The sequence below is a fragment of the Atractosteus spatula genome, chromosome 5 (assembly GCF_055471065.1).
Source record: "Atractosteus spatula isolate fAtrSpa1 chromosome 5, fAtrSpa1.hap1, whole genome shotgun sequence".
NCBI classification, from domain to species: domain Eukaryota; kingdom Metazoa; phylum Chordata; class Actinopteri; order Semionotiformes; family Lepisosteidae; genus Atractosteus; species Atractosteus spatula.
In genome coordinates, this window is record NC_142710.1 from 59,992,887 (window position 1) to 60,005,512 (window position 12,626).

At 38.2% G+C, this 12,626-nt stretch overlaps 1 protein-coding gene across 2 annotated transcripts; it reads left to right on the forward strand.

Annotated features, from left to right (window-relative positions):
• The first annotated feature begins 298 nt into the window (after positions 1–298).
• klf15 (Kruppel like factor 15) lies at positions 299–12,408 on the forward strand. Of its 2 annotated transcripts, none has more exons than XM_088917660.1 (3): positions 299–475; positions 3,007–4,138; positions 10,186–12,408. In XM_088917660.1, the coding sequence occupies exons 2-3, from the start codon at positions 3,102–3,104 to the stop codon at positions 10,352–10,354; spliced, it is 1,206 nt and encodes a 401-aa protein (XP_088773786.1). In that variant the 5' UTR covers positions 299–475; positions 3,007–3,101; the 3' UTR covers positions 10,355–12,408. The 2 variants fall into 2 exon arrangements, with proteins under 2 accessions (XP_088773786.1, XP_088773788.1); XM_088917662.1 differs by having other exon boundaries at positions 302–635.
• Positions 12,409–12,626: the final 218 nt, after the last annotated feature.

The following is a 12,626-nucleotide window of genomic DNA, read 5'->3' on the forward strand; positions in this document are numbered from 1 at the left end:
GATTCAAAGGAGACGACACAGCTGAAGCAATGGTATGGTCACGATTCTTTTTTGATAAACTGTATTGTAAAAAGAAATCAACCAGTTAGAGCTCCTGGAAAGGAGACGATCCAGATTCATGTGGTGAGCTGGCAGGGTTTCAGCCTGAGAAACAGTTCGCAGATACTTCCATTGACGCCAAACGCTGAGCCCAGCCCCTACTCAGGTCCAGCCAATCGGGGAGCAGAAAGAGGACGAGCCTTCACAAGCCTACCCCTAATTTTACTCTTATAATCTACACCAGCAGTCATGTGATAGCAATATAGTACTACTACAGTATAGACTCGGAGGCAGGAGTCATAGACGGCGCCGTGTGCCATTGCAAAAGCCCATTTCAAGGGCAAATTTATATAGCACTTAATCTTTTTTTTTAAAAAGGGGGGTGGTGGAAAGTTTCGCTTAGGGACTAAGGGATTTGAATTCTCGTCGGACGAAGGTAAGAATGGCGAGGATTACTGTATGAAAATATCGCCTTTACCTCGAAACCCTTCTTCAGCGAGTTCTGCACAAGCTCAGAGCTGCATGCTGTGTGACTGACGAAAACATGTTTACATTCTTGGCAGCGGAGAGTCTGCACCAGCCTCTCTCTCTGTAAGGTACAGTCAAAATGCGCAAACCGAAAGAGATGCGTTCGTGAAATTGTTTTTTTTTTAAGAGTGCATGTAAAATTAGCTCAGTTTTATAAATGATTCGTGTCTTAAGATAAATTACAAGTCATTATTTTCTTCATAGGTGCAATAATATGGTCTATTTGTTTTTTTTAAAGCGTTTCAATCTCGCGAAGCTGAATATGGGCACCGTGTGTAGGTGATTTATGTTTTTTGCCTTCTCTCGACATTTTCATAATACTTAAGGGACGGAAACTAAAGACGTTCAGTAACCTCCTCAGTTCTGTTCTGTGATACCACGACACGGTTCACAAGGGAAACACATTTGACCCAATCCTGTTTAAAGCAAATGTAAAGTTTTGTATTTGGAAATGGACTTGAAGAGTTTATTGCGTTTCGTGCGGAATAATTTAGCTATGCGTTTTATGCTTTACTTTAGCGGACCGTCACTGGGAGAGCAGGATTGTAGATTTTAGTTATTTGCTTAGAGTTAAGATGTTTTATCTCCTATAAAAGGCATTATGTGGTCATGCATGCCACATGCGGTATGTTATGCTAATAATGTTGACAGTGCCTCTGCTAGGGTTACTGTCGGTCAATGTAAGAGCTGAGGCCAAAGAAGGGAGGCGCAAATCCGTGAAACTTGACACAATCAGAACCATTCATTATCCCGAAAGAGGTAGCATAACATAGGTAGACATCCTAATGTTAACACGGAGCTTATGTGTTGTTAAACCCTCGGCAAAGATCATGTTAGTGAAATAATTTGTCATTCCATTTCTTCGAACTGCTGGATTGTAATTCTCGGGAGCAATGCCTCACCGTATGAAATTTTAGAAGTCTTTTCAATAATATACAGTACTCGCCTCTTCGCAAATGGATGCGGGTACAGAATCAATAGCGAATGGGGAAAAAAGAACATCAAAAATATAAATTTCAAGATAATTTGAATTTTGAAGTTGTGTTTGGAATGACTTTTAGTAATACCAGTAATGATCCATTTTCAATCTGTTTGTCCTACTGAGTGTCGCGGCTGTTAATAAAGATGATATTCTCATGCCAACGTCACTGTTAGCGCAAGAGCAAAACAAACGGACTCAGGTACAGAAGTAGGTCGAAACGATACCCGTATTAATGGACTTGCAAATGAATGTTGCTCGATTGAAGTGCTTGTCCAAAGTCACGTGTACCCCCCTTTCGACCTTGTCCGCTACTGCATACAGTATGTTCCTAAAATGCGAATGTGTTTGTTGTAATGGAAGATTACCTCACGTAACGATGGTACGTGTACAGCACATAGATAAAAGGTTTGTGCAGATTAACATGTTAACACGCCTCCAGGCTGGCTCGTTAAAGTTTACTTTTTTCAAGTGCCTTTTAACTTCACCCATGAAAGACCAAGCGATCAGTTTTCTTCTGCCAACATTTTTTCCTGTACCGCAAGCTTTTCTGCCAAAGCTTCACTGTTGTTCTTCAAATCTCCTACTCAGCAGCAGTTTCCCATTAAAAGTATTTGCACTTTTTTCATCTTTACAATGTAATTTATGGTTATAATGCTTGAGAGGTAACCACCTTGCCCAGAGATCACGCACCTTTGTGCATCCATTGAACCACACTAGAGGGTGTGTTTGACATATTGTTAGTGCTATTACTATAAATAGTAGTATTATCTTCAGAGATCACATTAGTAAAATCAATTAGCTTTACACAATTTCTTAAAGGTATTGAATGATTTTGGTTGGGCTTATTTTCTAGTTTTTCCTTCAAGATGAAAGCTGACACAGTAACTAAGGTGCCCAAGTATGTAACGAGTTAGTGGCATTATAGAAAGTGATAATAAGATTGTTTCTAAACCTGTAAGACTTCAAAAGTAGAAAACATGAATTCATTTCTGTGATATGAATCACTGTACCACATCATACACAGGTTATGTCCTATAGCTGTATAGCTGTTAGTTATGTCCTATGTCCTATAATTGGAAATTAACATTTACATTTACAGATGTAGCACCTTTTTAAATGGGAGATAAATTATGAACAGTAACATAGAATACAGCTATGTTTTATTCTCTTTTCCCATTATATGACAGCATTAGGTGCATCTGAACTATGAGTTTTCTATTAAAGAATATACATTTACGTAGGAGATTAATTGCCTAGGTACAAAGTGTGTATTTTTAGCTTCTCCTAGCCTGTACACACAAGGCCTAAGTTATATGTTTAAAAAAAATCAATTAAGTTCAAAGTTAAGTTTCTGAATCTTTGCACAATAAGCATATTTATTAATACATATGATTCACAGCTCCCAAGTGTACAGGAAGTGAACTGTTTTGAAGCTAATTGCTGTCGTCTTTCTTTAGGCACAGTTGGGGATAAGTCAGAAAACATTCTGCTGGAAAGTGCCTGGCTCCCGTTGGTTAGCCTAGAGAAGGACTACAGGCCTTAGAAGCCAGGAATGGTGGATCACTTATTACCCACTGAGGAGACATTCCCACACACTGGCTCTTCGGTGGGCTACCTCGCTGACATGGTGACGGATACCAGTAACTACCAGCTTCTCCCATCCCCCTTCTCGGAGGATGAGCTCAGTGACTCCTCCAGCTTTCGCTCTTGCTCCAGCCCGGATTCTCAGGTGCTCAGCTCTAGTTATGGGAGTAACTCCAGCGTGGAGAGCCAGGACAGCTTTGTAGACTATCTTTTGGCCCAGATCGACCTGGGGACAACTCCTGGATTCTCATGGGACAGGAAGGATTCCCGATCGATCGTGAAGGAAGAGACATTTGAGTTTCCAGTCTTCTCCACGGACCTGAAGGACCCGGGAACATTCCAGCCCACCTTAGAGGAGATTGAAGAGTTCCTGGAAGAGAACATGGAAGTTGTTCTAAAGCAGGAGCCTGAAGAGCAGGGCAAGGGTAGCAGAGGGGGCAGCCATGTCATATCTGCAGCCCAGCACAAAGACCAAACAGGATCTAGCGTGACTCTCGCCGAAACAAAAAGCACACAGTCGAGAGAATCCGTAAAAAAGGAAGAAGTCGCCAACTCGCCTGTGTCAGCTGATGGTGGGGTTCCGGTAATCCTTCAAATCCAGCCTATCCAAATCAAGCAGGAGCAAAGCCCCACTGTGGCCACACAGCACCAGCCCCAGTCGGACATTAAAATCGCCCAGCTTCTCGTCAACATCCAAGGGCAAACCTTCGCGCTAGTGCCCCAGGTGGTGCAGTCCGCCAGCTTCAGCACATCGTCCAAGTTTGTCCGCATTGCCCCTGTCCCCATCGCAGCCAAACCAGTGGGAGTGGGAGATGGGAGCCAGTCGACCATCCTCATGGGCCAGAAATTTCAGAAGAACCCAGCCGCGGATCTTATCAAAATGCACAAATGCACTTTCCCTGGGTGTAGCAAGATGTACACCAAGAGCAGCCATTTGAAAGCTCACCTGAGGAGGCATACAGGAGAAAAACCATTTGCTTGTACATGGCCTGGCTGTGGCTGGAGGTTAGTATTTGAATATACAGTGCATTCACCGATCAGAATTTTTACTTGTCTTCTTAAAATAAAAACAACATAGTTCTAAGCAATGGCTGGCCAGAACCTGTTACTGGAATACTAAATCCTGTGGGGCTCTGTAGGTAACTGTGACCGGGTTAAATAGTTTAGAGCTCAGAGGTTAAAAAAACATTGCAGCCCTAAACACATTTGGTCATCCTTGTTCTATACAATTAGCATTATAATAACAGTTATTTCTTTACTCATAGTCCCATGTTAACTAAAAATAGGTCAACAACCTACAATTTTTGGCTCATTCCAGTTTTTCATGGCCTGACATTATGTTACCACTTGCATGTAGAACTTGTTGTATTCAATCAGCTGCTCAAGATATTACGTACATAATTAGGAGCGTTCCGTTAAGTCATTTTATCAGTCTACAACACTTAATCTATTAGAATGAAGAGAAAGATTAACAGTGTTAGCAGCAAATTGTTTTTTCAAGCAATTCTTTGTCTCAAGTGAAAAGGTTGTGATGTCACAAAAGAAATGAGGATACCTGTTTGTTCTGCATTGAGTGGATTTCATCAGTTTTGTTAGTAGACAACATTTGGTAGAAACCTGAAGCAGAATTTTCTAGAAGCACTCAGTACTCATAGTATCGCGTATATCTAAGTTTCATTGATAAAAAGCCGCAAAACAACAGAAATAGTGAGGGACAATAAAAATCACAGAAAATTCCAGAAGGGAGGATAGTGCTGGACAGAATCTCAATCTGTTTACCTTTCTTTGATTGCTTGTTCTTTTATGGCCTTTCTCAAAGTATCTTCTCTCACTTAAGGTCTGCACATAACTATTAGTGTCTTAACAGGACTTGAGTGTCTTTAAGAACCCATTGGTCAAGGTTCTTGGCTGTCTGCTGAAATCTTTGAAATGAAAGATTGGTAATTTATCAGAATAAACTTATAAAATGAATCTGAAATAAATTAGTTCCAGCAAAGTGGCACCTCAATCTCATTATTGTCACCCATTTTTAGCAAACTGGGGTATTTTTTCAAATTCTATCTTGAGTTTTTCACAACGTTTTTTAAGGCTTGCATGTAAGTCAACATGTTGTTACTTTTTATCCAAAAGAGCAGATGATGACCTGTTGCCAAATAATTTGCTCTCCTCCTGTGTGACCTGTGCTTTTATGTTGCTAAATGCTATGCTTGTCAAAAAAATCAAACCAAATATATATTCCATGTTGAAGTGAATGTTATGAGAAGCAGAGATGCAAAAGATAAGGTTTATTTTTTGAAAAGGGAGATAGTAGCTCATTCCAGATTGTACAGTGCTCTTATACAGCAATGGAAAACTATGCTTACTTGAGCGGTCCTATATTCCATACACAGTAGACTTGAAGTGTTAGCAAAATCAGTGTTTTAAAATAATTTCAGGATGATGTACTGTATTGAGCACATGATGAGTTACCCTACTAATTACTTGGGAGTATCTTCCCATAATCTGTTAAGATATTAGGTTGCAAGGTACAGTATTAAAGTGGTATTTCCCTTGAATAAAACATAAAAGCCTTCTTCTAGAACAGGAAATGGAAAAAAATGCTAGACAGTGGCAATGCTATTCCATCTGCATTTTTCTAGTGATGTGTTCTGCGTTCCCATGGTTATCTTCAGGAAATGAGCCAAATTGCTTTCTCACAGCTTCTCAGAAGCATGACTGTAACACACTTACCATATAGTGCAAGCCTGCAGGATTGCTGGTGAGCAGTGTTCCATGATTCTGTAGTGTACAGCAATATTACATTTCTTATAATTATATAAGATTACCAAGATCAATCAGAATACCAGCACAACAATGACAAAGCACTCATCCAGTAAAAGCCTGCACTTACAGAATAGAATGGGCCTTATAGCCCAAAGGCTGATACTGTACTTCAAATCCTGATTGAGCCCCTGTCTGACTGTAGTGACCCCCACTGTCTTGAGCAGTGCATGTAGGTATGGTATTTGTCAGGAACAACTCTGTCACTCCTGTGGCCAACTGGAAAGCCCAGCTGTTTCTGGTCTTGGATCAAAATGAAAATGATCATATTTCAGCAAATGTGTCACGATCATCTTGCCTTCCTCTTTTATACTGTGCGGAATTTAGGAATACCATGGATCTTATCATCATCATTAAAAAAAAAATCTTGTTAACTGGTCTTAGTGTTTAAAATAATGTAAAAGGTGTTCTCCAATCTCATATGCAGGGTTTTTTTTAACCCATGTGGGCTATTACCTTTTTCATCCTCAGGCTTTAGTGCTTGCCTGTAATGGATATCTTCAAAGTCTTCTTCAAAGCTGGGCCTCTTGACCTTCTGCTGCGCAGTATGCAGTAAGATATGTGAGGATTGTGCAGTTCTAGCCCATGCATTCTAATTGCTCGAGGTCAAGTGTCAAGTACAAGACTTTTGCCCTGTTTTCAAAAGTCCTATTAAGGTCATGGTATCTTAGTTCCCAGTTTGGCTTTTATGTTCACTAAATAGTGGTGCCAAACTACAGTATAGTAGTTATGGCAAAATATAGTACTACTGTACATCCAAAGTGCAAATTGTAGGATGCATAATAAATTACACACCAATAACCACTGGGTTTCTGATTTTTTTGTTGCATATTGGTGCCCTGTATCTTAGCACATTTCTACATTCATATCAGTTAAATTGTTTGTAGTGTGCTTGAGTCAAGTTAATTTAACAAGCATAGGCAGTCAATCATCAACAGGCATTTATCATGCTTTCAGTCTTTTACAAGTGATAATTAACACAGATGGAACAAATCAACACTTGTAAATAAAAATATCGTAATATTTTTTTCAAGATTGGATGTTTTTCTAACATGTATTGATTTTTAATGTTGAATGTTAATTGATGTCTCTCCTAAAACATAATAATATCTAGATTGAAATGTGCAATTTTGGGGCTTGATGAACTCATTGGAATTGTGTTTTTTTCTCATTTATGTTTATTTAAAAATGAGCTAATATATTTCATATATGTTTTTGAATGCTGCAAATGTCTTCTGATAACATGTGGCTGTACCAGAAAGAAATGCCATCAATACTTGTTTAGCCCTGAATCTTCCACAAACAAAGTAGACTTGTCAAAACACAATGGGTCTCAGGAGCAGGGACTGGTGAGAGAGAGGGAATGAACGATTTCAGTGTTGCACACAGTTGTGCTGGAAGGAACTGTCTAGCAAATGTAACTAACAAAGACTACCTAGTGAATAGTTACCATGACCCCTCTGCTGGCATGCCAGCACTGCAGATCTGCTTCAAAAGAGAAAAAGGATTGGGTTTCTTATTGATGTTCTACCCTCACTACTGAGAAAGGCTCAAGAAAGCAATTAACAATATTTAGCCATTAAAAGTGAGATCTGTACATTCAGCATCAGAAGCAATTTACTTTATATTTCCCCATTTTGAAATTTAGCTTAGATACAAAGACATCACTAAACACCTGTGTAAAAAAAGGAACAAGAGATGTCTGATAAAGAATAGCCAAGTTCAAGCCAGAGGAAATACGATGGAAAGGTACACTTCTAGGATGTGGAAAAAGTATTTCTGTATCTCAAGAACTGGAATGGAGCCAAGTGAACTACAAATAAATATGTATGCCTAAACCAGATATTGGAACAGCTTTATAAATAAACAACAGGAACAATTTTTGTTTCAGCGTTTACTAAAGGAAATTAGGGCAAAAACAGTTTTCTGAACTTGGTACAAGTACAGTATGTATTTTATTCTAGATTTCTAGATAAAGTGCATGGAAGCAACTACATTAGGTGGCCCAATGTTTCTTTCAGATATTCATAGCAACATTATAGTACTTTATTATTGAGTCTTAAGCAGGTTAACAAGCAGGTTTTTATTTTTATCACTGTATTAATTCATGTGGGAGGTGTGGTGGGATGGTGGCATTGTAGTTAGCACTGCAGCCTCACAACTCTTGTATCCTGGGATCTATTCTAGACCAGGACGCAATCTGTGTGCGGTTTTCATGTTTTAACACTGTTCCCCATCCAGTTTCTTCTCATCTCAGAAAGACATGCTGGCTAGGTCAGTTGGTGTCCATGGTGTCCAGTTGTCCTTGTGTGTGCATCCCATTACAGACAGTCATTGTAACCTTTATCAGATATCTAAACCTAGATATCTGTGTTGATTTCAGTAATACATTACAATGTTACTCCCTGCTCTCATTCTCAAAGACCTCTTTTGCAGTGTGCAGCATTTAACCCTCCTATTTATCAATTGGAAGAAAGGTAAAGTGGAAAGCACACTGAGATCCCAGTATCCAGTTATGACCATATGGTTAGTGTAGTGATAATAGGATTAAGAGCTGTGTTTTCCAGACTTTGTTCAGTAATTTGGTAGTATAAATTGCAGAGATACTATTTTTCTGCTTAACTAGTTAAATTAAACATATTGTATTTTATTGTTTCTTGTTTTACATTTTGTTATTGTTGTTCTTTAATCATAGCTATTTCTGAAGGCCTTATGTTTGTTAATGTCAATAGCAAATGGAAAATCTGTAAAAACTGAGTCGCAGTCAAAATATTAACAGTGGGGTGTGTGTATGCGTACACACGTGCTTATGTGGGTGTGTGTGTATAGCTTAACATGCACAAAACCAGTGAATTATAAGATGAATCAAAACCTAGTATTCAGCTTTATTAGGACATGTTGGTTATGGCACTAAATTAACCATCCAACCATCCATCCCAAAGCTACTTGTGCCTGGTACCACAGCCTTTGGAGCCTATTCCAAAAACGCTAAAGGGCAGGACTACACCCAGCATGGGACACCAGTTCACTGCAGGACACAAACACACAAGGAGACAATTTACAGACACCAGTTATCCTAGCCAGCATGTCTCTGGAAGGTGGGAGAACACAGGAAAACCAGAAGAAAACTCACACAGAGACCAAGAGAACATTGAGACTAAGAGAACTACACATTACCCCTTTACAGAATTAAACCCAGGGCCCCAGGATCTGTGACGCTGCAGCACTAAATAGCAGTGTGCACATTTAGTCTTTAATATTAAAATTAAGAAAATGAGCATCAAAGAAAACTTGCATCTTAGATTGATTACATTTTAAATATATTCTAATCTCTTCATCTGCATTGTGCATGCTTTAATGTTGTTCTTATTTGGGAAGAGCTCTGCTTTGCCAGCACCTCACCTCACATGATTGTTTTTTAGATTATCCAACACAAAGTGTACCTTAAATTTAAAGCAATACAATGCAGTAACATTTCTGTGGGAAAATTCACGAAACCTGGTATTTCAAATTTAATTTCATAAACTCCCTTCCAAATGACTAATGGATATGCTTCTTAGGCAGCACACGTATTTGTAGTTTTTCAAAGTTTCACTTCACAACTTTGAACTGTAATGGTACAGCATACAGTACAATAAAATACCACGATGGTAATTGCATGATGATGTATGTACTGTACAACTGCCTGAGGTGTTGAGTGTAAAGGGTTATGGTCTAATCCACATATAGCAATTACAGAGGAGGCATACATTTTTTCTTTAATGAATACAACCCAATTTGATTTTTTTAAAGCACAAAATAGAAAATGATTTGGTCACTGGAAATTTAGTAAAATTTCCTTTTAGGTCATTTTTTTTTCTAAAAAAAAGTTCACCCAACACCTTCTTGTTGATTCAGTCAGTCTTATTTGTTGTGAATCTTTATATTCTGGAGATTTGCATATGTAGATACAGTTCATTCATGGGAGGAATAGAATTATAGGAAAAAGTGAATTATTGACTATGTTTAATTGAAATCCTGTTCTTTTTAGTGGTATTTAGATTTGGTACTGTCCTTCACTTACTGTTTTCCTGTATTTTCTGCAATCCTTTGCTGTAGTAGTTTTAGTGTTCTGTAGTTTTAATGCAGTTATTTTCTGGGAAATATTGGAATATAATAAATATAGAGAGCTGGGGTGTACATAATTTGAGAATTGTCCGGCATATTTAAATGTTTGCTCTTATTTCTATCAGGTTTTCCAGGTCGGATGAGCTCTCCAGACACCGCCGGTCTCATTCTGGAGTCAAGCCCTATCAGTGCCCTGTTTGTGAGAAGAAATTCGCCCGCAGCGATCACCTGTCCAAACACATCAAAGTCCACCGCTTTCCCCGAAGCAGCCGGACAGTACGCACAACAAACTGACCCTGATAGCTTTACAGTGGACAGAAGCCAAGCAGAGGAAAACAGCGTGAGTGTGTGCATATGAGTGAGACGGCGAACTAAATCCTTTCTTTGTGGTACTGTGATAATTTATTGTCTGTTGAGCGAAAACAAAAACACTGTTACTTGATAATACTTCAAAAGGCTGTTTCCTGAGCTAGTTTCAGAGTACATTTTTTTTTGTTTTTCTTTTCAAAATCTTAAGAAAACGTGCTTTTGAGTATAGTGTTCTTTGTTTCAAGAATTAATTTCGTTTGTGTGCCTGCCTTTGAAGCTGTGTCCCACAGTAATTAAATCACGTAGAAGAGGACTCAAGCAACGCAAGGTCGGCCATTCAGCACCAGCAGCCCCAGAGCACAGCAGATCAGGTGGAAATATGAGAAATTACTTTCCTGACGGAATTAATGGAGGACTTTAGGTAGGCCAGGACTCTGGAAGCTCAAAATGAAATTAAGCTACGATAACGTGGTTAGCACACCTTCTTCTGCAAGCAGTGCCATGGCATCTTTAATGTCCCAGTAGTTCGGGAAGTTCCCCCTTCACACTAGGGCAGTGTTTTTTTTTTTTGCATATTTTTTTCCAGAATAAAGAGCGCCACCTACTGGTCCACCAGCACCACTTACAGCAGCATCCTTGTTTTCCTTGGAGGTCTCAGCCTTGCATAGCTGCTGGGAAAAAAAAACAACAGCTGAAGTATTTATTTTACATTGTTTAACCTAGATTTGCTTTGCTTTTTGTATAATTCATGGAATGTAAAAAAAATGTGTATAAAAATACTATAAACATGAATAAACAAATCAAGGTGAAGAAATACAAGAGTAAGAAAAGATAACACTAGTCTATTGTGTGCATTGGATGCCTTTCTTTTCAGTGGCATATCACCTGGAAAGGGATCCTTATATTTATAGACTATAAACAATCGAGCTTCGGGGCAATCAATATCTGAGTTTTAACTGCACTGGCTCAGAAACATTTAAAAGGCAGGTAGGCACTGAAAAACTGAAAACAAAGAACCCTATATACTGTAAATGTACATGTTGGTTTTTATATTTTAAATGATATATCAGACCTTTTGGGTATTAATACAGAAAGATATTCTTGTTGTTTTTTTTCTTTTGAAAACATAGCTTTTTTCCTGTATGTCACTGGCTCTAGAAGCCGGGATATTGGAATGAAAACAGTGTGACGGACATTTGTCAGGCCTTAACGCAAAGGAATCCAAGACATCCTTGACAGGGGCCAATGTGTTAGTTCAGCTTTTTTTAAAAAAAATGCTATCAGTGTAAATGTATTTGTTTTCAAAGAAAAAAAAAACTGAGGCTTCAAGAGTTTAGGATCATGCAGCTTCACAGATGTGGGATTATGTATCTATACAGAAACAAATCTGCCTCAAGTCGTCAAAACATGTTACCAGAAGACCTACAGTACCAGCCTTTGTACAGTGCTTTTCTATTGTGAGATCTTTGGTACGAGGCTATGTTTTTGTAGATGCCAACACTAACTGGAACACATGGGTGCTAAAGGTCTCAAAGACACCAGCCTCGTTATACTGTAAGATGCCATGTGTAGGTGTAGAGTGTTAAGGATATAATGAAACGTGTATAGTCTGTAGTTTTCCTATATGGCCCTGAAATAAAACACAGCAATTCTGTGTGTAATGTATGGTCTATGAAGAGCATATATGTACATATATATGTATCTGGCATACTATATACAGTATACAATATATTTGTACTCATGGTGAAGCATGAGTACATTCTGTCGTATAGCAATGCATTCATTCCATTTTATTTTGAAATTAATATATAAAATGCTTGTAATAACAGGTATTTCTCACATCCTATGAATGTATGTAAATAAGCAAACTGTATATACTGTAGCTACATCTATGTGAAAAAAATCTTCTAATAACATATCTTAAGTCTGTGATTGTGTAAATTTTTAGTGTAAACTGTAAACAAATGTACATAACATAACAATTCAGTATATATTTTTCTTTGTTCTACGTGAAATACATTTACAAATAAAACTGAAAAGGAAATCTTTGAGTGTCCTTATTCTATGTGCTGCAACATTGGTGGCTATGCAGTATTCATAATATCACCTTCATAAGCATTATTCCTTGTTTTACAGAATTTTACAGGCTTCTTTAGCCAAATTCATTTACAGTTAATAATATATTTTTTACACAATATATCAGAACAGACAGATTTAACATTATGTCCTTTTCTAATACACACTAACCAATTAAAAC

Coding starts and splice junctions, on each gene's coding strand:
- klf15 (XM_088917660.1), top strand. CDS start 3,102: ATGGTGGATCACTTATTACCCACTGAGGAGACATTCCCACACACTGGC. Junction 4,139..10,185: donor TGGCCTGGCTGTGGCTGGAG/GTTAGTATTTGA, acceptor TATTTCTATCAG/GTTTTCCAGGTCGGATGAGC.